Raw genomic sequence first — 25,761 nt, 5'->3', positions numbered from 1 at the left:
CATTATCAGAGAAACTAAGTTTTTCAGTTAAAAGGAAAGCGCAACCATAGGGAGAACAAAGATATAAGAGAAAATAATTAGAAAAGTCTTGAAAATTATAAAGCAGTAACTCCTACAGGTTCATTTAAATCCTCTGATTTGTAGGCCACTACAGAAATTTCCAATGCAGAAATTTCTGAGCCAAAAAATGCTTTACGGCATATGCAAGTCTGCTTTCCTGGGCCATCTTTTGTAGTTATCACAGAAGCAGAGAAACCCACTATGAGTCTAAAAGATTATAAAAAGCAAACACTGTATTGACAGTCAGCTATTGTATGAAAAAGACAAACCCACAATACAGAAATACATATTTGCATTTCCTCTTTAGCCATCTCGGACTTTTTCTGAGCTGTAAGGTGCACTACGTCTACCATATCTACTGCAACACTATCGGTGAAGCGCTCATAACAACTTACCAACCCCCCGAATAAATTCGATTCTGGCAAGCAGTCTGAAAAGGCTTTAACTATCTCTGACTTTCCCTGAGAAACTGCTATAGATTTAAGATGTCTTCAGAGGCACAATGTTTCAATATTTCAGTGTATGAATTCATAGTGCTTCCTCAGTAATGATATTGATGTTTATGCTGAGCTGTAACTGTTTATATCCTCCACATTCATGTAATTTATATTTTTGCATTAAAAGTAGAGTCTCAAACCTTCATAGTGGGGAAGACATCTAATTAGAGAGACTGTTTCACAGATTCCTAACTTCCCATTTACAACTACAAAACATGTCCTCAGCGATTTCAGAACTGCTTAAATGGAAAATTACTTTAGTTCTTGCTTCCAGCTGTTGAGCTCCATTACGAAACGACCTGAGCCAGCACCAAATGTCCCATCCGGCTATCCATGCACTAAAACTACCAGGTGTTGAGCAGACCACCAGCAGTCTACAAACCACAGATGAAGAATATCTTCATTAGCATTATGCAAGTCACCAGAGAAATATGTGCTATCTCAAATAACATTCAAAGAAGTAAGTAGGTAAAATATGCAATGCAAATTTCTTTTTTAACGTCTTGGATGGAAAAGGGAGTAGAAAGAAAAACATGAGTATGAACAGTAAGACATCATTTCCATTAACACTTTGGGTAGCTTGGAGAGCAGGAGAGCGCACACTTTGCTTTTACATCACTCTTCTCCACAGTTAAACCTGTTCTACCGGCAGGCGAGTTCAGACTCTAAAGCTGTTGTAACTTCATATTTTGACAAGTTCTTAGAATTTCAAATTCTGGGCAGGGAGGACAGTAGAGAGGCTTCTTTCTACCAGAATGCTTGATGTGCTGGACAGGAGAGAAACCCATGTGTCTTAACTCACACACCTTATAACATTCGTATTTCTGTAAAATTTGGAATCCTGACGTTTGATGCTGTCAGGCTATTTCAAACCATTAATGAACTAAAAATCTGCCTTCCTAAAAGGTTAATGGTGAGAAAGTCAATGTAAGAGTTTAGATTAGGCAGATGCTGCTGAAACAAATGGAGCAAGACATATTAGAATCACTGATGAGTAAAAATGCTTTAGCAAATTAAATAAAAAAAGCAGATACAGAATGAATCCCACACAGCACGCTCCCAACTGCCTCCTCTCAAAGCACTGAAAGCATGTGCATCAAAATGAGCTGTATGAACAGGCTCATTTTCCTTCTTCCTCAAGTTGCGGATTTGCAGTGCTAGAATATGCTTTTGTAGTGAAAGTTAAGTATTTTGGGGAGCAGATAAGTCGTCTTTTTTCGCTGCTTTATTTAGTCTTCATTTTTGCCTTTTACTGACTGCGGCTTACACAAATGTAAAGGATCCTGTCCCCTTGCAATCCTCACCAGGAATTTTACCGTTTGCAGATTGCAATTCACAGTTAATTTCTATCTCCTCTAGGAAGAATCCTTTAGGCCGACTGCACTGAGTGAATGAAATTCCTTCCTACTCTCCCAGGAGAACTGTGCCTGTCTAGATTGCAGCTGGTAACTAGCATGATCCAGATTGTACCATCCAGCTTAGACACTGCTGTTATGAAACCTCCCTCTTTTACAAAAATTAATGAACCTTACAATGGCTACATGGATCTCCACTTCCTTGTGCAGCAGTAAGGAAAGCCTAGTAGCAACTTTCACCTCTCTCTCAAAAAAAAAAAAAAAAAAAAGAAAAAAAAATTCTAGGAAAACATTCAACAGGGAATGGCTCTTAATATCTTCCTTTTTTAAAGTGGCAACAATACTTCCTTGGTCTTTTGTGAAAGTTACGATGCTTGCAAGTAGCTGTTTAATTATATTTTTCAAATTCAGTAACTGAAAAAAAAAAGGCCAAACCCATACTGTCATGCAGGTAGTCCCAGACCTAGTGCTGACAGCAAATATTTCTTCCATTTTGGCATTTTATTTCTTCTCTTCTCCTCAGATTATCTTTAACTTTCATTTTTTAGTGTTATTTTTTCCCACTTTGCATCACTGAAATCAGAAGTTACTGAGGCAAAACAGGGAGATATTTTAAACTCTTACAGAGAAAACCGCAGAGCAACAAGTGACAACGCAAAATGCATTAGCATCTCCATCCAGTTCTCTTTCAACTGACTGCAATTTCATCTCCTTTGAAGGAAGCTCTAAAACTGGAAACACAAACGGAGAATGACTAACTCAAGAGTTTCAGCTTTTCTTTTCAGCAAGTGCTTCAGGCACAGAGACTGCTGCAGAAGCCGCTGCCGGCCGGCCGTACGTACAGCGGGAGGGCTGCCGCGCCTTGGGTGGCCAGTGCGTGGCAAGTGGCCCAGCGCCCAGCAGAAAGCAGGCACCAGCAGCCCCCGCTTGGCCACCAGTCACTGCAGCATCAGGACTTCTTCCCCCGGAGCTGAGTCCTCTCTCCCTCTCCTTGGTTTTTATTGGGAAGTTTTTAGGAAGCGCTTGGTCAACTAACTGTAGTACTATAAGCTCATGCCCACAGTATCTAGGAACTACCTTAGAACAGAACATGCCACTGACCTGCTATAGAAACACACACAACAAGGAGTTAAAAAGGCATTTTAGAAATTGGCCTACAGACTTTTTAGCCCGCCGAGTGCCTGGCTGGTCTATGATCCTTTTGCACTACTCCTTTCCTCCTTCCTCTTTTCTTTTTTTAAGGCAGAAAAAAAGAAAGACGCATGGCACATCCTAAGAGAAGCAGCAACTCGGAAAACTTGTAGCTTCGTTTCTGCACGCAGCGTACTGACTTTAGCTGTGAAAAGCCAAAGTTGAGAGAAATTTACATTTTTCTACTGAAAGTCCCCAAAGTATCTGCAAATCATTACACAGCTTACTTGGTGTCTCTCCATTCAGCTTTCTATAAAATTTTACAAGCACCAGTTGACTCCAGTTTTCCTTGCTGTTTCTTGAAGGAAAGGATAATTTCCATCTAGATTTTATTATCCCAATATAATTTTCTCCAAAAATTATTCGTATCAGTTTTCCTCATTTGTACAAAAGACTCCCAATGTCACCTCTCTCAGAAGAGGAATTAGTAAAGCTCCTCCTCTTTTCTCTGCCAAAAAGAAGAAGTGCAGTTTTATGAGTGCATTTGGGAAGGAAAAGAAGGGGGATGAATTTTTGTTTACTAAGCAAACATTTGAAAGAGCAACACATCCTAAAGACTGTGCAGCTAGTCTTGTCTAACTGCAAAGTTACATTATTCTTTAGAATAAGAAAATTGAAACCAAATCATATAGAAATAAAAAACATCTGTGCAAGTTTAATGGCCAAACACTGTGAAAGGAAAAAAACTTAAGCTAAACAGAGCCAGGACAGAATATACTTTCACACAAAAGTAACCCCCTGTTCTAATACGGTCCTCTATAGCAGAAACGGACGTCGGGATCCCCAGCACCCTTTTTCTTTCTTTTCTTTTTCCCTACCCGGCATCTACAAAGTGTGCAGAAGAACGAAAGAACCCTGCAGTCGAAACCTGTGCTCTGCAGAATACATATTACGATACAGTTTTAAACGGCCACAGAAAAGAACCCCAACTAATCGTAAAAGAAATACCTCCTCTCCCATTGTGAAGCCAAGCTGCCTTTCAGCAGCTCCAAGTGTCCAAGAAGAGCCCTGGAGTCCTGCCCCTTCCTTGCATGAGCTCAGCTCAGCGAGAGCGGGAGCCCAGCCCTGACACTGACTCACGCTCCGGGCCATCCCGGGGAAACAAAGGTTCCACTTGTTTATTTCACAGGAAATCTGGAGCTTTTCCTACCTCTGCTCACTCGCAGCGAGAAGTTTCCTCTCCTTTCCCAAGCCAGCCTAGTCTCTCCTGGCTTCTTGAGACCGACAGCTAGGAAAGGCAATGTGAGCGAGGATGTACAGACTTTTTGTGAACAGCCCAGACAGAAAGTCTTGCAAAGAACTCTACAGGAAAATGAGCTTATGACAAATTCTGAGTGTACTGGTCTCTCTGTTAAAAAAAAAAAAAAAAGGCAAGCTGAAATTTCATGTCACCTATGCCTTTGTTTCAGCTTTTGTTTTTTAAAGAAAGATGATCAAGAAACTTCAGATGATGCGCTCTTCCATGAAAATCTTATAAATTCTTAATACTGCCTCCTCACAAACATTCAACTTTAAAGCGACTGAAAAAAGAGCAGGGGAGGGAAACACACCAAGGGCTTCTCAGATAATTTGGAAGAAATTAAAGATTTATATTTAAGCAAGCCACAAGACACTATCCACTCTCACTCCCATTTGACCGTATATACTGTTCAGTAAGCATTCACACGCGAACACATCTACTATGGACATACTCGGGCACACTCAGCACATTCCCTATACGCACACAGCCCGTTCTCTACAGAGGCATTCTCATGGGAGTGCCAACACAATTATGGGACAAGAAAAAAAGTCTCTGAACTCATACATTAAAAAGATAAAAGCAAAAAAATCGGTTCTCTGTTTTAAGAACCACTGTAAGGAAGGACATGACAAACTTTGTAGATTTTAAAGGGTAGGACAATAAATTGTTCAACATGGTTCCTACAAAAAAGAACAAGAAAAAGGTTATTTGGCAGAGCCAGGATATTACAATATATTTTCTGCTACAACTGTGGAATATGAGAGGATACACAATTTTCTTTATTGGATGCTTTCCTAAAAACCAGCCATCCCCTGGGCATTGTTCATGTATATTTGGTCCTAATCCAGTTGAGAGGCTTGGATTAGATGGTCTCCGAGATGCCCTTTGGCCTTATACTGAAAGCAAATCACAGTTGATCTGAGTAGGACTATCACTGCAAGCATAGATCTCCAGAAAAAGTATCAGGATATTTTAAAGAAAGGAAAAGGGCATGAGATGATGGCTCACAGAAAAGGCAACATCTCTTGCAGCCACACTCCCCACGCCTGCACCATGCTGCAGAACAGGTTCAGGAGTGATTCAGAGCAAAGTCTGAAGGCATACTGAGCCTGCAATCTCCTTCCTCAAGATTTCTGTTTTCCAGTCACAAATTATTTTAAAGTTATATTACAATACATCATTAATTTCCATTCCAGAAAAGACTCAATTACTGGTATTTGTTTTAAGAGAGAAGAGTGATCTGTAACACATTTATGAGTATATAAAAGTGTAAGTACTACAATCAGGCATGACTTTGAAAAATAATCCTCAACTAGGAAAAATTTTAAAAAGGAAACAAGTTTGGAAAAAATTCCACAGACTAATGAGGCTAAATTGACAGCAAAAGATGAGTGTATAAATTTTACTTCACAGGTTATATTCAGTTTGGTTTACATTCATCGGTCTTATTGAAGTTATTCGTGTAGTCTCCAAAGTCAGACAGGGTATTTTATTTTTTTGCATAACTGTATTTGTTCTTTTAATTTTCAAAGTTTGCGTGTGCTAAGAATATCAAATGTCATTCCATTAGTTTTTTTATAATCTTTTCAAAGTTTAAAAAACTTAACAATTCAGATGTAGCAGTTAAAAATCAATTATAGTATCAAAAAAAATCCAAGTGGGGCAAGAAAAAAAAGATCATTTTACTTAGAAACACTAAGACACAGTTTATAAAACTGTTTATTCCTAAATCCTTGATTACACTCATTTAAATCTTTTTATATCAATTAGATTTTACTTAGGTAGATTTTACTGCTATTATTAGACATACAATATCATATTAATTCATGATCCAGTTCTTTTGAAGTTCATCAGACAGCAAAGAAAGCTAGCTTGCATGTCAGTACTGTGAGCCTTCTGAAGCATTTTCTCTGTACTGGTGTTGAAACATGAGACAAATCTTTCCTAGAAATTCACTTTATGTCTCCATCAAGTATTTCTGGAACTCAGGAAATCAGCTTTATTTTAAACTATTAAAGCACAGCATTTTGGGGTTCTCAACGATTCTTCTTTTGAAATGCTTGTCAGGGTATAAGCTTGGTAATGGTAGAGACTCAACTGAAATTCAGAGATTTACTGCGATTAGCAAGCTACCGATCATCAGCTGATCCAGAGCGACTTGCAACATTTATTGTCTCCCTATTATGAAATAAAATTGCACTAGCTTAAACCTACACATCCTGTTTTTCAGACTGAAGCATCCTAAGATTTCCTAATCAAAACCAGGACTGAAAAACCAGGAGTATTCCCTCCCAGCGAGCACTCCTCCAGGAGAACCCGTGCTGGCAGAAGCCCAGTGCTGTGCCCCAGGAGAACAGAGCAGATTTTCCACGTTGCTTTTAAGAGTAACTTCTGCTACTATCAATACTTCTTACGCTACTCTGCTTAGTAGTTCTTCAAGATGATTTTCTTGATGTTCTTTTTATTTTTAGATGTTCTTCAAGTAGCTTAAGTCAGGAACAGAAGTTGAAAATGTTTTCATGCGTACGCTTGATGTGTTTCTTTCATGCGGACAAATCTTTTCTGAATAAAGACCAACAACATGCAGGTAAAGTCTTGTGGCGTGGACAACAGCTAGCATGCACTTATAGTCCGATAGCTGCTTTAATAAAAACAAACACCTAAAACCATCACAAGCAGCACAAACCACTGTGTGCGTAACCTCCTCCACCGAAAACTGCTGGTGCAGACTGATGTGAAAGCTGACCTGCATCACCAGTACCTGGACAACTCTGTTCAGGCAGCCTGAACTTTTTACAAACCAAACGGAGAAAACGAGCAAGCACAGATATCCAAGGGGAGAGCAGGGAAGGGCAGGAAGCACGCAGGAGACCAGGAGTCACTCTTCACTCACGCAGCACAGTTCAGTGACTCAGCAGAGACTCATTGCCAGCCAAGGTTATTGAATTTCTTCCTCTCTTTAAACTTAATTTTGCATTTCCCGTTCTATTCCCTTGGTACCATCTCCTGCTTTGAGCCAGCCTCCCCAAAAGGGGTGTGCTGCTTTTCGACTGTCCCTCATTTCACGAGCCGACCATATTTCCCCTACCCTTCCCTCTTATTCCTGTGAATTAGCTACTCCAGAAAGGGTAACAATCGCCTAACAAATTTACTTATAATGTCCACACTGCCTCATGAACGTCAGCCACCGTTTGCAAACACGGGCTATTTTTTTGCATAATGAAAGAAACACATAAATCCTGTTTCCACACTGGACTCAAGGAGTGGGGAGTTACACCGGCGCAGGAAGAAGCCCCCGCTGCAGGCGACCTTGCTCTCACGACAACTGCAGAAGGGGCCAGGGTCCCTCTTCCCCACAGCTGTCCTCACAAGATGCCCCTACAAGGAATGGTCGGGGCAGGGGTGCCGGACTACGGCAGACAGCAACTTCAAAGCAAACCACAAATGCTACTTGAACAGCCGAGCGCTTCCCCCTGTTCCTACGCGGAGTTCGACACGCTGCCGATGCTTGCCACGACCGCCGCGCCGTCGCCGACGGCTGTCTCTGAATAAACGAACGGCAGAAACCTGCGCTTTCGAGCGCAAAGTGCTACGCACACGTGGTGCTCACACCGCACGCCCTCTGCCTCAGCAGGCGTTTTTAATAGCCTTTGCATTCAGGGCCAGGTGGGTTCGCTCGCATCCATTTTTTCATTTTCTCGGTATTTTGAATGCTGGCTTCAACATTTCTGCTAGGGGAGCAAGCGCCTCCAAAGGCATCGGAGGGGACAAGTAAGTAGCAGCGAGCCATGCCGTAGGGAGGGAAGGGCAGCAGGCGCGCAGCACCCACGGCCGGCGCTGGCGTCGCACCATCGGTGCCGCTGGGCAGCGCTGGCGGAGCTCCTTTTAAATGACAACTGAAAATTAGGGGGGGAAAAAGTTTTCTGCGAGCAACCAGGCAGGAACTGACAGAGCAGGGGTGGGAAAGGCGTGACCGCCAGCGCAACGGGTCCCGAGCTCACCGGCTCAAAACAGAAACTCAGACCTCGCAAGCGCTCAGTCTCAGAGTTTACAATCTCTGTCTTATTGCAATGGACAGGTGGACTTCATAATTGACATGAGCTTCTAGCCCTTACAGCTCTTGTGTCTACTTCCATTATTTCTTCTCTATTTTAGTTCTCCCAAAAGTACTGAATATATACAGAAAAAAAAATTTCTGTATAAATTCAGTGTTTTGCAGTGAGAAGGATCCCTAAACACCAGTTAAGTAGATCTTACAAGTTGCTGGAGCTAGAGCCACGACAGCCTCCCCTTTATATTAAATCATTCCAGTGGCTGCAATATTCCCCAGGTTGAGTATAAAATTTACATTAAGTTCTGGCACACACTAATGTGACCTCACCAAAGGCTGTTAATGAAATGTAGCTCTGCTCAAATTCACCACTGCTAGCCATCTATGAAAGCCTTGCCTGTAGAAAACTACAAATATATCTCAAACGGAAAATGTTAAAAATACCCTTAATAGTCTCTTCTGAAGTAAGGGCAGTTTTCAGAAAGATAAAAATGGCTTTTTAAGACTTTTTATTGTGTATTCAGCTATGATGGTCTTCAGCACTTCCAGCTGAAGCCTCAACTCACGGACCAACCCCATACAGTTAACTCAGACTAGAAAATACTGGTTGAATTAATTTTCCTACACTTCTAGAGGTTTATTTTCAGGTACAGGAGAAAAAAAAGTGATAGCTTGTTAGAACAACGGAAGCACATATAGATCATACCAGAAGGAAGTCCAACCTAGAAACAGAAGGTTTAGATAAGCCACTATAAAATGAAAAAGGAAAAAAGAAATAAGCATAAACACCTGTTCAAATGTCTTGAAGCTGCACAAGCAGGAGGAGGACATATGACACAGGCATTTCTATTTGACCATAAAACTTGTGCTACTTTAACAGTGTTACACTGGATTTTCTCAGGAGACACGACATGCCTATACACATACTGTATTTCTCCTAAAAATTCACCTGTCAGCAAGCTGTATCTTCAGTCACGTGCAGCATTGTAAATTAGTTCACTTACACCCACTGTTAATGGGAATTTGACAGATCCATGCCTCAGGAATCTGATTCTGGTTATACATGGCCAGTAGTCAATTCATCAACGCAAACAGGCAATGAAAAGGACTACAAAGCATAAGTATTTGATTATTTTTTTAAAAAAGCACAGCTCTGATAGCACTGCTCAGATTAAACTCCTAGAATCGCATCATTAATTACCCTAGAATAATCTGCTTCTGTGATTTTTAGAACAAAGAACAGCAAAGCAATGAATTCTCCACACCAATAAAACCAAGGGGGTTTCACGCAATTCCTCAGTTTTTTCTTTAGTTAGAGAGTTTATTGATCACCTTAAAAGGCAAGGGCCACTATATCCTACATCGTTACCACTGAGCTAACACTTGGAGCACATCGAACTGCCTGGTGATTTACAGGAGAGCCTAATGGCATCTGCTTCCGCTCAACTGGCAAAAATCCCTTCTGCCCTCATACTCCTGCCAATACTTGTGTAAAAGCCCTCTTAACTTAACACCCCAATAATTCATATCACCTCTGTGTGAAATACGATCTAAACTTATGATTCATAAAATTGAAAACACATTAGAACACAAAGTGATAACGCCAACAAAATGAGACCCTGTTGATTCTTCTGCAAATGCAACTGACATTTTCCATGGGAAGTATCTCGTTCTGAATAATCCCACATTATAAAATCCTCACAGTGATTTGCTGATGCTTTAAAAAAAATCAGTAGTTGTTAGGAAATCTTTCAAATCAAAGAGGTAACAGTTTCATTACAGTAATATATAAAATGTTTCATCAATAACTGTATCAAGAAGAAGCAACAGAAAGAGTTTTAGGGTCTCCAAACTTCAGAAAGAATAAAAAAAAAAAAAAAAAAAAAAAAGGAGGAATTTAGGAAAGCATTGTTTCTGCCTCTACAAAAGATTACAAGTTATTGAAAAACTGAGGCTACCTGTAAAAGAGCAAGGCACATACCAGGGCAAAGATCTCTTCAAAAACGACATTGCTAGGGAAAAATTTGTACTGATTTGGCACTCTGCATCATACATTGCAACACTTTTGATCCAGTATGCAGAGCTCTCAACCTAAATATGACCTTGCCTGGAACAGCAAACTTTATGCAGGATTCTCTTGCTCTCAGCCAGCATTAAATGGCGAAGAACATGGCAATGATGAGGGAAAAACCTCCTACAGCCAGGATAAAGGTATTTGGGGAGGTTAATGTTCTGCAGTTGTAACAGAATGTTGTTTCGGTGAATCACATTTTGGTGCTACGAGTAGGCAAAGACCACAGTGCTGAAGCCTCTGAATGGCACTGCTCAAAGGTTAACCATCCTGACCCTATACAGGAAAAATGCAATGACAGCAAAGAAGTGTTGCTTTTAGTTACCTACACACTTGAAACACAAATAATGGATTGTGTTTACAAAAATGAAGCCATTATTTTCCACTAACCGTGCCAACTTTAAGAGAAATCTGAAGACATAGGAAGGAAGGTCTGTGGGTATGAGGGAAAATGTTAGAATTTTCCTGAAAATTCTATATTCAATTTTTGGCTGGGTAACAAACCTATTGACTTATGCCGCACAGATATTTGTTCTTTGTGAAAAACAAAGGTAAGACTTCTCATTATTATGAAGTGGAGTAAGACTTCCCTTCAGGAACGAAGGCCACTTCATATGCACTTTGCGAACACTTCACGTTAAAACAGGAGAGAAAGTGACATTCTGACCAGTGACAGAATTTAGAACTTTAGGATGAAAACTTCTTTAAACCAACACCAAGAGAGAACTAAGAAATGACACGTACCTTATCTACTGGGAGAAAGTCGTTTTCAACTTCTATTGACCTTGGTCGTAGCTTTATAGGTTTGTCTTTGAAGATATCTCCAAAGCCAACACCCTTGACCTTTTTGGGTTGGATTGTCGTGCCTCCATTGGCGCCTTCCGATTTTGTGCTGCAAGAGTCACCACCATCACTCTCAGAGCCTGTAGCATCTTTTAGGCCTGTGAAATGGAAGGATGAAAGAAGGAATCTTAGGTCTGAAGCTCACTATTTTCAAAACAGATTGTGACTGGAAAATGATCCCTACCACCATCCTCTAAAGGAAAACTAAACCACAAGAAACAGGTAGAGAAGATGCTCTCTGTGCCATGCACTCATTTGTGAGTTTCAAAAATAACTTTATTTCATCACATTGGTGTACCAGTTAGAACTTACACCAATGCACAAAACATGCATACTCCAGCATCAAAACTTCATGAATGAAGACGGCCATTCCTTGAGTACCAAGAAAATCCTTCTTCCTCAGACAAAAACTTTTTGGAAGAGAACTCAATAAACGAAAGAGTTAAATTCAGTTGTAGGGCAGCTATTGTATAAAGCCGCTTAAAGCTAACAAGCAGTCAGACCAGGCGAGCTGTACCTTAAATCTGTATGACTCATATCAAGCCAATTATGCAATTAGTATCTAAAGCTACATTACCTAACCGGGAAATACAAAGCTGAAAGCTGTTCAAACAAATTTGCAATCAAATAAGCTGCATAATATGTTCTCTGCTGAAAATTAAATCTCTCTGCAGCATAGACAGCCTCATAAGAAAAGCACCCATGCACACTATCCTCTAGGAATATAATAAATCAAAACTGACATTCTGATTTGCATTACTTCTCTCAGTGATTAGGAAAATTTATCTGCACTTATCTGAAAATATCTGCTGTTTGAATAGCAGAGGCCACAGATGCAATATGGTGATGCTTCAGCCACTTTACAGAACGGTGCAGAATCAGGCCAAACAGCCACTGGCAGCAAATGTGACCCACTGAACTTTCCTCCAATTGAAAGAGTCCCCTGGAACATTTAAATCTTCCTTCCTACAGTACACATTGACTTAACTATGTTTCCAGGAAAACCACAGCAATTGCTGCTACTACAGCACTCATTCTACCTAATAATAACAAACTCAGATCCTCACATTCCCCTCACAAGCATTTGTGGTGCCACAGATGTGGATCTTACAAGTCAAAGAAAGAAAAATTTCAAGTAAGCTTATCTTCTTAATTATTTTTATATCAAGGTCCACAAAATGATTGCAATGGATTTTCATTGTAAGAGGCCACCTGTACAGAAGAAAGATTCTTCTTTAAAATCTAGACACCTAAAATCAAGTAGAGATTATATACAAATCTCTTTCCCTCCTCCCTTTGGTAAGCAAGTAATGTTACCCCCAAATTATCTGTATTTCTGCCAAAGGAAAGAAATGGCACTAAGATCCGGCAAAGTCTACTGGATCCCTATAAAAGGGCTGCAAGTTGTGGAACACAAGGGAATTTTTATAAAATCTACAGTTTCTACAATTCTCTGATGTGTATAAGCAACAGAAACAGAATGAAGCAGTGTTCCTGAGCTGAAAGCATCCGAGTATCATTTCCAGCCTACCTACACTAGAACAACTCTTCAAAACCAAATAGAGGAATTACCTAAATAAAAAATATTTTGGTCAATTGAAATCTTTATGAATAAAAATTTTAATATTAACAATTGAATCCTTTGTTTTTGCCTCCCCAATTCAAGTGATGACTTTGGTTTCAACAAACAGCCTCCATCCAACAACTTTCTGCCATGCTGGCGAGCAGCAGCTTGTGCTGGGGGGGACTTCTTGTCTTCCTGGCAATTGGCTGCTCAGCTACATGACTACCCAGTAGAACACAGCATCTTCTTCAAGGGCTACTTTAAGCTTCTTGGGTGAACCACAGAAACCAGTGCAAGTCCCGAGGTCTCCAGGCACAACTTGGCGATCCAGGACGCGAGGGGCTCATCTATTAAATTGGTTTCAACACCAGGGTGCTGCTAGGAAATGGAATCAGGAATTATGAGTCAGACCAGGATTTTTACCAAAACTGTTAAGCAGAAAAGTCATCATATGCTGCTCCGAGATCTTCTGTATCCGAAACATGAAAGGAGTATAAATGCGGAATTAGAGAAAGTTCCCAACTGGAAACAAACAAAAAGACTAAAGACTAAGGAAAACGCTTAAGCCCTCTGGCCTCCTCAAAGCCTGCTGCATCTGCCTGTTGGATGTAAGTAACATTTCTGTTTCTTCAAGTAGGTAGAAGAAGGTAGCACTGAACAAGGTTTCTTTTCCATAAGCTGTGCAGGATTGGAATTTAAAAGAAGACTAAATAATAATATTACAATTCTTTTCTTAAATACGCAGGGGTCTTCATCTCTACTTGGACGTTTTCAGTTTCCCAATAAGGGCCTGGGGAAAACTTTGAATCTGGTTTCACTCGTTTATTATGGTAGTTAGAATGGTAGTATTGCTGCCATCAGTAAAGTAAATTCTGCATGCTCCTTCTCTTCCAGAGCTCATGAAAGCATTCACTGCCATCCTGCTCCAGGCTGTGGTTGGAAGGAGGGGAGAGGTTATCTGTAGCACAGCCATTCCACGATGCAGAGGCACTCAAGAGATGCAAGGGTAAATTAAGCCAGAGGGGTATAAATCTCCTCAGGCAACACAGCAAAGTCACCACCTCTTTCTTACTGCTACGCCTTGTTGTGACTTGGGCAGTAGCAGAAGAAGCTGTAAGTTCTACCAGCTGGACCTTCCCCAGCTTTGCAAAGTATCAGTCACCAGGACCCTGGCTGAGACAGAGCCTAGAACCAACTTTATTTACTACTTATAAATGCAAAGAGAATGCCCACCAATCAACTATACTGAGTTACAAATAATATTTCTGAGTATAAAACATCCACAGCTCAAAAGACTGGAACAAATCACAGTGATCATCGCCTCTTCGCTGAACAAAAGATCTTGATACAGGATGGCAAAATTACCCTCTGGCAAAGGCTTCTTCTTTCATCCTTGCCAAAATCTCCTCGAACTGCTCTGTGATGGATGGAAGGAGCAGTGCAGAGATGTCCCTCCACAAGTAGATGGATTCTAACTGATAGAAACCATGACTGCTCTTAGCCACTCCCTGAAATGAACAAAAAAGCTATCTTTAAAATAAATAATTAAAATAGCTTTTCTGCATCACTAATCGTGGGAGAAGAGGACCTGGATCTTGGGCAGTGGATGGAAGTAAAATATGGAAGTAATTATAGGAATTACTCAACAGGTCTCACATGGACTTCCAGATCTTTGAAGCCTGCATGAAAGAGATATCAGAAACCTCAAGGGGCTCTAGTAAGAATCAGGCTTTTGTTTCTGGGTCATCACTTGTTTTTCATTATGTTCTTCATCTTTTATGACCATTCTTCTATGACGGGACATCACACCTTGTGTCAGAAACCTCACCTCAGGCTTACAACAGATTTCCCTAGCATCCCCCATCTGTGCTTGATGATAATCCAAGAGTCATTTCATTCTCTATGCTGCCACAGAGCTTTGTCTCAGTATATGGTCCTCATAAGGAAAGCAACATAGGACATAGCAGCATATTTTTTTTATTTTTATTTTTTTTTAAACGAAGACAGAATGGACTGAAGTGATGCCTGTCCAAACTAAACTGCATTTGAGTGGCTAGATACAGAGGCCAGCCTTACAAAGCTCCTTCAAAGTTAAAAGAATTCTTCCCGATCAACTGGAAAATGACAATATTGACACAAATGACACAAACTGAGGAGCCCTCTGGACTGGAATAAATAAATAAGCAAGAATAAAAGCCCTGGCTTTTCCAAGAACTAGCCTGCTCTTGTTCTTATCACTTCATGGCTGAGGGCAAGAGGCAAAGGTGACAAAAGAGGAAGACTATATGCAGCGGAAACTGAGAACAAATTAGATAAAATTAAGATCTGCAGTAACATTAAGAAACAATAATGCAGTGCTCAAGTACAAAACAGTCCTGCAGAAAATAATCCAACATGCTCTCACTCTTAAAGACGTGCTAAGGACACTCTCTCTTACCTTCCTCCCCAGGCACATGAGATACACACCTGTGCTTTGTACAGATAAAGAACCTGCAAGCAAGGATTTGCAACACTATGTCTACCCTTGCCTGACAAATTCTCTGCTCTCATTTATTTTTTCATTGGGTTGTTGCCTCATCTCTCTCTCTCTCTCTCAGCATATCTATGTCAGCAGTTCTCTCGGAGCAATCCTGCCAAGTGCAGCTGCACTGGCCTCCCCAGCCCTGCCTACACAGGGAAGGGATGGCTGATGGCTGAGGTGATCTCTCCTCTTAAAACGGAAAAACATCCCCCTTCCAAATGCCTGGCTTTTGTTTTTCTAAATTCAGCTTTTCATGGCCTTTTTTGCCACTACTGCAAACAGCTTAGTAGGAGAACAGAGCTGCGTGGATCGTTTCCCCAAAAAACAGATGTAGCCCACGGATACAGCTGGGAACTAAGCAGGAACCTGAGTGACCTAGACTGTCAGATTATGAATTTTAAACATGACGTTTTCTTCAAGAAGAGCTACAGCTAGCAGGGCGGTCAGGTTGCTAAATGGGCATTGCATTAAAAACCGGAGAGCATTTCAGTTGGCACGGTCAGCTGCTGCTGCTGACCAACACACCCGCGCAGTCTGACACAGCCGTGCTAGAGCGGCGCGCTTGAGCACGAGGGTAAGGCCAGCAGCTCAGCAAACTGCTGTCCTCTGAAACACTGAGCACATCCTGCTCTTCTTTAAATCTAGTTATTAAATACTTCAAATATCGCCAGGAGAGGATAAAAGCTACAGCAGTCAGACCTCTCACTATTTTATTTTTTTTTAACTTTTTATCAGCAACTTTTCTAGAACCTGTCAGCTCTCTGTCAGCACTTGGAGGGCTGACAAGCCAAGAATGTAACATCAACAAGGTGCTCACTAACGCGCCTACTATCACACCAGTCCTAATAGTAGGAAAATTTTTCAGATCTCTCAAATTCCTCAAGAAGGAGATAACTCTTTTGGGGTGTCACTTCCCACTTCTGGCTCTATAAGCACAGACACTTTATTCTTTTACCTAGATTTATTGTTGCTGAATCATCATCGCCACAAGGTAGAGCTCAAATCTGAGTGTTGGGTGTGCTTTTATAGTAAGCTCCATAAAGTCTGAACATGAGCAGCATCAGCAGCAAGAAGGTAAAATTCCCAGTAGCCGACCATTCCCAACTTTTGGCTGGGACAAGATATGGGACTACTGACATAAAGCTATTTAAAAACACTCAGAGCTATAAGATTCTCTGTTGCTTCGTGCTCCTTACAAATGCAAGATAATTTAGTATTCATGAAGATTAAATTCTCACAACACTGTCTGGAGGAATTTCGCACTTCACACACTTTTTTTTCTCTATGGGTACGTAAGAGAGATTAGTTTTCTCAAGACATTTCAAACACACCACACTCCTGCTATACCAGTTACAGGCCTTTTGAGAGCAACATTCTGAAATGTACCAAAACAGATTAGCTCAAATAGGGATTAAAAAGAGACCACAACATGGGGCTTAATTCACCAACGGCCCCAGAGCTGCGCTGGCATCAAACCAAGATTCTAAAGCAGAAAGATATTTAGGGATGATAAAGGGCTGTGTAAACTAAAGCTGTTAAAACAAAAATAAACAGCTGCGATAAAATTAACTCCATTCAAAGCAGGAAATGAATTGTTTCTAAATAGCCTAAAATGGCAGGAAAAAAGGGGAATACATTGTGAGCTTTACAGAGCTTTCTATTTTGAGCTGTTATTAGCAATTTAATTTTTGTTCTTTATTCTGGATTGTTCTCTCCTCAGACAATTTATGGCACTGGGCAAAAGACGGACCACTCTGATGACGTATAAGCCCACGATGCTCTGGCCCTCTAAAGCGCTTCTCAGGCTCAGCGCTCTGTTCAGCGATGTAAAGGTCAGCTGTTCAGAGGCACACACCTGAGACGATGCAAAGGATCTCCTGATTTGGTCTGGCAGCAAAGAGAAACACTGTCAACTGTGTTTAACAGAACAAAGAACTGTGTAAATGGAGCTTATTGGGATTTATGCCTTTTACGGAAGGGCAGGAAAGCAAGGGGAAATATGTCCTTTCCTTCCATTTAGAGAATGACAGCGTGGAACGCCCGAGTGACCGATCTGAATGACAAAGAAGGTGAAGTTATACATGGCAATTGCAGTAGATGAGACAGGAACTGTCCTTCTTCCTTTTCCTCACGTACTGGTGAAGACAGAACAAACACCCACAGCCTATGAGGTATTTATCTTGAGCTTGCTTTCTATCAAAGTCCTGTATTTTCTTGATGCCATCCCCAACAACATTCCACAGTGTCATCAAAAAATCAAAACCAGAAAAGGAAGTTGGATTTTCAATATTACCGTAGAACAAAGCCATGTTGATTCTTCACAGTTTAAAGGTTAATACACTCACGCTTTCAAAACCACAAATTTATGCTTCTTTACCAAGAGTGGTTATACATGTACAAATGGCTGAGGCAGACTGTCTCCATATTAGTCATTATTTGCTATTCTCAGTTATATTCCTTTAAGAAATGTAACCATGTAATCTAAACATTTTGTCATTTCCTTTCAGCGTGTTCGTTTTCCTTAGCACAACAGTGCTTGCCACGTAAGAAACAACCCCAAGATTTTTACACTTGCACAAGAAATCATGCAGGGAAAAGGGGAGCGGTGTCCAGCACCACGCAGCAGCATGCATCGAGGACAACGCAGCGCAAGCATCCTCTGCAGCATGAACACAGAGCCATCAATACCGAAGTTGGTGGCTTCACCTCATGCCCAGCCATTTCCCCGAGTACTGTAAGAGCGAATAGAAACAATCATTCATTCAGGAGCTCTATAACTGTACCATTACAGTTCCATCTTCATTTTGGAACTTTTTTTTCCACCACCCGTGTTCTCACCAAGTACAGGAACACATTATTACATGTGAAAGGACGGGTAAGCAACCACAGCCAAAAGGAGTCTTTACCTGCCACTCATCAAAAGCTGGTCTTTTGTGACACTCATGGAAAACCGCTTGGTAGTGGGGAGTCCAAATCAACGGAAGGATTTAACAAGTTGCACCCCAGTCAACATAATTCTTCCACCCACCACCCCAATCCCTTGCCATCTGCACATTAATTCTCCAGAAAACAGGATGCTATTTTTCATCATAAAAATTTCCCTCACCCAATTTTAGCATTGTTCTTTCTCAGATGTTATTTTTCATTATAGCAGCTGAGTATTTAATAAATGTTCTTCTCTGTAAGCAAGTTATAAGAAGTTGACGTGAAATGAAAAATTATAACTGTCCTCTCTTCAGAACTGCTAAAATCCACATTTGGGTTTCTCATTCAACTTCACTTACATTCAGACACCCTCAAATAGGGTTAATAACATCATAAATACATCAACCATATTGATTTCTTGGAATTCTGACCAGCCATAGTTCCTCAAGGTTTAGGGGAGGGGAAAAAAAAAAAAGTAAAAAAAAAAAAAAAAAAAAAAAAAAAGTGGTCAAACAACAGAAAGCACAATTAAGGTTACTCACGAATATTTCTGTTTCAACGATCCTGTCTCATCTTCTTCCATTAAATCTAATATCTATTACTGACAGCATTGTGGATCCATTTATAAGGAAAGAGAGGCAAATATTTGTCAAATCAAGCATTGTATCTGCCCTGTTCCTCAGTTATAGCATCTTTGAAGAAAAAGAAAGTGAATGAAGAAAGAGAAATTAAACCAGTAAAAATAAAAAAAAAATTAGAAATCCAAGAGGCGTTTTTCGTGGAGGTGCAGGGAAGTTGCAGGATGAAAGAAAAGAGGGCTGTGATCAACAAAACGACAAGTAAGTAATTTTTGTATTGCTGTGTGTGTCTCTTCACACAGCATACGCAGTTGCAAAGATTTTCTGACAGCAGGTTGATAAGCAGAACGCCAAAGGAGTTGGAATTATCACTGAGCAGAGCCTGGCATACCTAATGACCAAAAAAGCCATGTCAGCATATGGAGGCAAGGCCCGCTGTTTATGCAGGAGACAATCTTGCATGTTTCAGTGGAAGGTATCTCTAGAAGCTGCTACACACTAATTCAACAGCATTTAGCTATTACAGGCCTTGGTTAAGTAAGGACATGGCTTTTAAACACAGCAGTTGCAAAATGGCTTCCAAAATAAAAGGATTTAGCACTAAGCATATGTTTGTAAACTGAAGCAAGCTTAGAGCTTTTACAAGTCGAGCAACGCTTCATGCAGTGCGATACAGGTGAACCCCAAGCACCCTTCGGGCATAGCCAATCTAAAGGTATGAATGGACTCCAGCTTAACTGATGGAGAAATCAGAAAGCTGAAACAGAACAGCTGTGGGTTGTTTTAAACAGACATCCCTAAACAAAAACAGTTCTGTGGAATGCCTCCAAATGATTTTCACTGGAGACATAAGCACATGGGTATTTGTCTAAAAATAAGGACGACAGGTCAGACATGAACTGGAAGGAGCTGGGCACACCTTCAGTGGGTCTGCTCAGGAGGAACAGGAGGACGCAGAAAGGGAGCTGCCAACGCTGACAGCTGTAGCAGGAAGACTGAGAAACCCTCCTTCTTGTATGTTAGTTTAGGAGATAACACTGCTGATAGTATCAACAATGCCAACCCTCATTTTGTTTAAACCTTCCCAGATGACCTGATTTTGCATACCATCCACTTCAGTCCCAGTTCCAACCCAGTAAGCAATGAATTGTCCACCAACGTAGCTGGACATCTGGTCTTCTGAGATGCAGTTTTAAAGAGAAAACAAAATACCTCTGCAACATGAAAAAATACCGAAGTGTCAGCCAAATGCCAAGGGAGGTAGTATTAAACAAGACATCTTTTGTCAGCTTTAAAAACAAAGGTTAGATGGGTGTTTGCCCAGAGCAACGAGACAATCTACTGTGGGTTCAGCTGTCTTCTTGCAGCTGATTATCAAGCATACCTGTAGAAACCCATCCAGTCCCGCACTCTGTGAAATCACTTCAATTAAATTTATTTTCTGTGACATGGCACAATCATGGGCAAGTGTTATTGACAAGGAGAACTACATGAAGAGCTCTAGCACAACTGGAAAGGTGACTGAATTCTTCCTGACTTCACTTAGGCTGACCCTAAATGACTCGAGAAAAGGGGAAGGGCTGTTGGACTGTTAATGAAAAATTGGCTGGGCATGGAGAGCAGGTTTCTGGAAAACTTTGAAAGGTAGTGTTTGGGCAACACTGCCCAGAAAGACTGATGTTGTGAAATTAAAGGCTCCAAAGACAGACCTTGCATCCGATTTGAAGCTAGATCTTAAAATCAGAAGTCAAGCATACTGGAGATTTAGTTCATAATTCCTTATTATACCCATCAGATAGGTGGACTTGAGGACACAATGGTCTAAGAACTCTGCAAGAAGCATGCAATTTCAGTGATGCATAAGCAGTCATGAAGACTCTAAGGTGAGAAGCAGCAGAAAAATGTGAAGACCACCAACCGCATGGTCTGCTCCAACCAGAGCAAGAGCTTGGTTGGAAGCTTGAGAAGAGGTGCAGAAAAGAGATGAATTCTGGTAGACAGGGAGATAGTTCTCCATGAGGAAATACTCAGAGCTGCACACATTCACAAAGATTTTTGTTCAAAAAAAGATAAGTTTTTATTTAAAAAAGGAAGGTGTAAGTGCAAGTTATCAGAATAGAAGACTACCACTTCGACTGCTTCATCCTTTGCTGTGAACATGTATAAAACAGAAACCCTCAGAGGCAGGAGAGCAAGCACCCCCACCCAGAAGGACGAAGAAGGGCAGCACAGCTTGGATCTTCTCAAGAGAAAGCTGTCTGGGACAAAAGCAGATGCCGAAGTTAGCACAACATCCTGCTCACCGGAGGACAGGACTGAACACTTCGTACTTAGTCACACTGAATGTGACTCAGTAGGATCTCTTTCTGCTACATTTCTTGATGAGGAAGCAGGTGCAAGGACAGATTTCTGTCTTCCTTGCTTCCTCTCTCTTGCATCTGATGTAACCAACCCCTCTTCTTCTGTATTAGCAGGGTAGTACAAGCATATGAAAAGCAGCATGTTCCCTGCTTCCAAAATGCAGAAGGCAAAAGCCTGGACATGAAATGAAAGTAGCGTTGTCTTTTTTACCCTCCTTGGCAGAAAAAACGTTATCGGCCAAAATGCTGTGAGTAATAGCTGTCAAAGACAGAATGCCAAACGAAGAGCATGCAGTAAATAAGAAAAAACCCAAGCAAACAACAAAACCCCAAACAAACCAAAACCCACAAGGTTCTTTAGGAAAAGCAAAGCATATTTTATGAATTCAGCAATCACAATGGGAAGTTTCATTTTGGAGCAGAAGGAATTTTAATTCAAAGGTTTGTGGTTATTATCAACAGTCTTCATGTTTCAGGTGGCAAAAACTATGGGACTAAATGGTCTTCATTTCAATCCATAGCTGAGACCCAACCCTCCGATGTAATTCACATTTTATTGTGGACTCGCACACATACATTATATGGACATATAACATACACATGCACAGAAGGAACGAGTGCATTCTCATTGCATTAACGCTAGGCAAGTTCATCAGCAGCAAACTGACTTTAGCTTACAGACAGATATATGCATGTAGAGTAGCCGTAAGTGAGTAGCAGTGGCACATTTTACAAGTGTAGATAAATCAAACAAGTACAGAGGACTAAAGCTATTGCTTGTTGATTTTGAAACACACTCACTGTTATAGCGTCTGTAGCTGTCAATCTTTGCCGGTGCCACTCTGTACAGAATTGTCCCTTCAAAGGCAGATTTTCCTGACAGCAGGCAAGAGAAGGAAAGACGAAAAAAAAACAGAGAAGGGGCAGGGTGGGGGTGAAGAGATCGAATGATGGTAAAAAGAAGGGAAAGGAAGAGGTTTTAATCTGTATTTTCAGTCACTAACATTCTTAAAGCCTCATTAGCAAAACAACGAGAATATTAACAAAAGTATCTGATTGTACATGAAGTTAAAATATTCTTACTGCATGTATGTCAGATAAAAGAATCTCATGATTTTGCTAAAGCTGTTCTTTACAATGTCCAACAGAATGCATTTTTCTTAGGTTTTGTCTGTTGTCCATCAAGTTGTGAGACTTGGAAATGAAATTATTTGTCTCTCTTATTCAGCCTCCTCATGGAGTGCAGGGGAAGCCTGAAAAAAATTGTTACTGCAATGATGTACTCACAGTGTCTCAACACTCCTGATGCAGATGTAGTGCACTCGAATAAGCACAGCTGACATCCAAACAGGGCAATGAAATACTCACATTTCTTTAATATACCAGGATCCTGTCAGCATCAGAAATACTGCATCTTTCCAAGATGACTATTAGAAATGTTTTGGACATGGGAACTCGTCTTAAACAATGCTTCGCTGAAGGGATAGGACACTAAAACCTGAATAAATCACTTTTTCAGCCAATGGCTTAATCAGGTGTTTGACTTGGCACATATTAACAAAAACAAAATACTAAAATTAAAAAAGAAAACAAAAACCCCACAAAAACTCCAAACAAATTCCACTTCCATCTTTGATCTTTAAGATAATATTTTTATTATCAAACTCATTAATTTCTTGGGTTTTTTTCTTTGATTGCAAGGTAACTCATGCTCTGACATTTCTGAATATGAAATTCAAGTGAAGGTAAAGGCATGAGCAGCTGAGGTGTTTTGTGTATTTTTTTTTTTTTTAAACCCGAGGTACCCAGGCAAGCCCAAGAACATACCAATGTCACCTTGTTGCCAATCTCACCCAGGTATACGACCATAAAAATTAATGTCTTCAGTAAAATTTTATAGCAAAATAGCCAGTACATGTGAATCGTCCCAAAAGAGCATCAAACCCCTTTTGGTACCAAAAATGTGTATTTTTTTCCCCCCCTGCATATCATTCTGTTGGACTTTCAGAAAATAAAAAGCTATATTGTATTATTATGTATTATAAAAGGCTGTTTGTTTGTCCTTGCAGTTTAATTAATAACAAGAGACAAATACTTTAAAAACAAACAAACAAACAAACTCCTAAACCCCCAACCTTTTGATCTTGCAACAGCCTCACTTTCCAATTTGCCGAGCACCCACCATCTGAGGGGAAGCGCAGGTTCCCAACCCTTTCAAGTTAAGGGGCAAGTTAAGTCCCACTATCAATATTCAGAAACATTTAAGCACTTCCAAAACTAGCCCCAGACATTTTCAAAAAAGGGGCTTTTTTGTTCTGAAGAAACTTCTGAGGTTACTCTATGGCAGAACGTGAAAAAAACCTAAGATAATTCCTTCTGGCCATTTACTCTGATCTGCCATAAAATTTACATGGACACAATAAAACCAATAAAATCAGACAACGCCTTTCTCCCCAACTGGGCCTGTGTAGGTCATAGCAGAAGGACAGAGAAATACGCATTTTTATTAACCTTATTCCTAAAAAGCCAAGTTATATAATTTTTTTTGTCTTCTGTATTTCTTCCACTTTTGAGTTCACCAAAAATTACATTTGCCCTTCCAAAAAGGCTCTCTTTAGAGAGAGTCAGTAAAACGTGATTAAAAGATCAGGTTTAACCAAGTTTAACCAAAGCATTGAATTTACCTAGCAACTAAAAAATACTCTTGTTTTACACAGTGCTTCTTCTCCAAAGATCCCTTGCCACTTTCCCAAGTCTCACAGTAAACCTGCCAAGTATTACCTTATCCATTTTACAAGCTGGACTGAAGAGTTCAAGGTTGCTGCTCAAGATTGCAGAGCCATACCCCAACCCTTCCTAGGCCCCTCGAGAAGCTGTGTAGAACCTCGGTGACCGCCCAAGGTTCTAGTTCAGGTACAGCCCCTCGCTCCTGAGCGCTAACTTCATAATCTAGAATTCATATTGAAGGTTTCTGCCTTGCGAAGTCCTGTGACACAGACATATTCAAACAACGTTTCCAGAGGAACAAAAAGGAGTTACTGCAGATTTGAAGTGCTGTCATGTCTTGTCATCCATGGAGGAAGGAGTTGATCTAGAGGCATGAATGTACACCCTTTCCAGAGGTTACCCAGAGCATTTCAACAGTAGTGCTAGCCTGATGCCCAAATCTTCCAGGGTTTGCTTGTTCAGCTTTTATTTTGCGATGTTTTAACTCTAAGCACAGATACTTGGAATGAGATTATCATTCCTAGTCAGTTGTATAAACTTGCTGAAATTTTTGCTATCTCGTTATGGAGATTTTCAAATCCAGATAGTCAGTGTACCTGAAGAGAGCCTCATAAAGCACCATGTGTTAGAAAGCAACACCTGAAACAATTACATATACCATATAGAAAGAACCAAGTTGAAGCATATTTCCCATAATTCTGCTAGGGGAATGCAATTCTTAAATTGATGGTTTTACTTGAAGAAAAAGATATAAAAAAAAGCATTAAAACCCCAATAAGTATCTCAACATTCCTTGAGTCTCTGTTTCTCTCTGAGGAGGTTTACAGTGTTCTTCTGTTTTATAGATATTTTGCTATTTAGAAAATAGCTCCTAATAACACATCATCTTAGCTAGCCACAAAGCACCTCCAAAGAGTTAAATTACATACAAGAAAGAAGAAAAGCCATCTCTCAACTACAGTTATCTTCAATTTAGTTAAAGAGACAAAAATGCTATCTGTGTTACCGATATCTTTTCAATACAAGTATCACAGGTTTTAGTTTCCACTGACAGTCAGAACCAGCACACAAAACTGAGTTTGAACTAAGCATGTGCCATTATGGGTGGTGACAAAACAAGCTAATGCTTTGTGGCTGCTTTTACACACCCCAATATATGTTTTTGTTAAAAGACATTTTTAGGATGCTTATTATAAAGTAAACATTACCAAAGTACCTGGGGAAGGAATATTCATACATTCATACAGATAAAATTGGGGTATTGCATCCTGAACAGTATCACTTACCTTGTTCATTTATAGAGTACCAAACACTACAGAATCCAGAGCTGAAACTACATCTACACAATTAGTTCTTCCAAGACTCACTGTGTTTGTAACGAACAAAATTCATGATAGCATATACAGGTTACAGAAAGCAGTTTGCAATCTCATCGGAATGTGCAACTTCACTTAATGCCCTTTTTCCATTCCCATCACGCTAAAATCGTTAACTTCCTTAAAAATATTTTCATTCCAGTCTGAAGGAACGTTACCTGTAAATATATTTAGCAGCACTGACCACAAGACTAGGTCACCAGTGCCACTACACATGAATAGGTACTCCATTACAAAAATACGAAAAATTTTCATCATTGCAAAAGTCAGGTTTTTTAGGATCTTATTTCTGTGGGATGGAATAAAGATGATAAATTCGCTTTAAATGGAAAAATGAGAGAAAAAAATTAAAAAGAGAAAGTATTATAACTTTCTACCTCTTACTGACAGAGTGAACTATAA

General features: G+C 40.3%; 1 protein-coding gene across 5 annotated transcripts in view; it reads right to left on the bottom strand.

Annotated features, from left to right (window-relative positions):
• SH3KBP1 (SH3 domain containing kinase binding protein 1) overlaps positions 1 to 25,761 on the bottom strand; it is a 222,135-nt gene that overhangs the window by 74,618 nt on the left and 121,756 nt on the right. For 3 of the 5 annotated variants that reach the window (XM_049834875.1, XM_049834877.1, XM_049834878.1), the window contains 2 exons: positions 22,058 to 22,132; positions 11,210 to 11,406 (listed from right to left, as the gene is read on the bottom strand). In XM_049834875.1, the coding sequence (XP_049690832.1) occupies positions 11,210 to 11,406; positions 22,058 to 22,132 (272 nt within the window). Of the gene's footprint in view, positions 1 to 4,051; positions 4,184 to 11,209; positions 11,407 to 22,057; positions 22,133 to 25,761 lie in introns of those variants that run through there. The other 2 variants (XM_049834876.1, XM_049834879.1) reach the window with 2 other exon arrangements.

The sequence above is a fragment of the Accipiter gentilis genome, chromosome 32, assembly GCF_929443795.1.
Source record: "Accipiter gentilis chromosome 32, bAccGen1.1, whole genome shotgun sequence".
NCBI classification, from domain to species: Eukaryota; Metazoa; Chordata; class Aves; order Accipitriformes; family Accipitridae; genus Astur; species Astur gentilis.
Note: the sequence above shows the minus strand (reverse complement) of the source record. Positions and strands in the feature narration are given on the sequence as shown.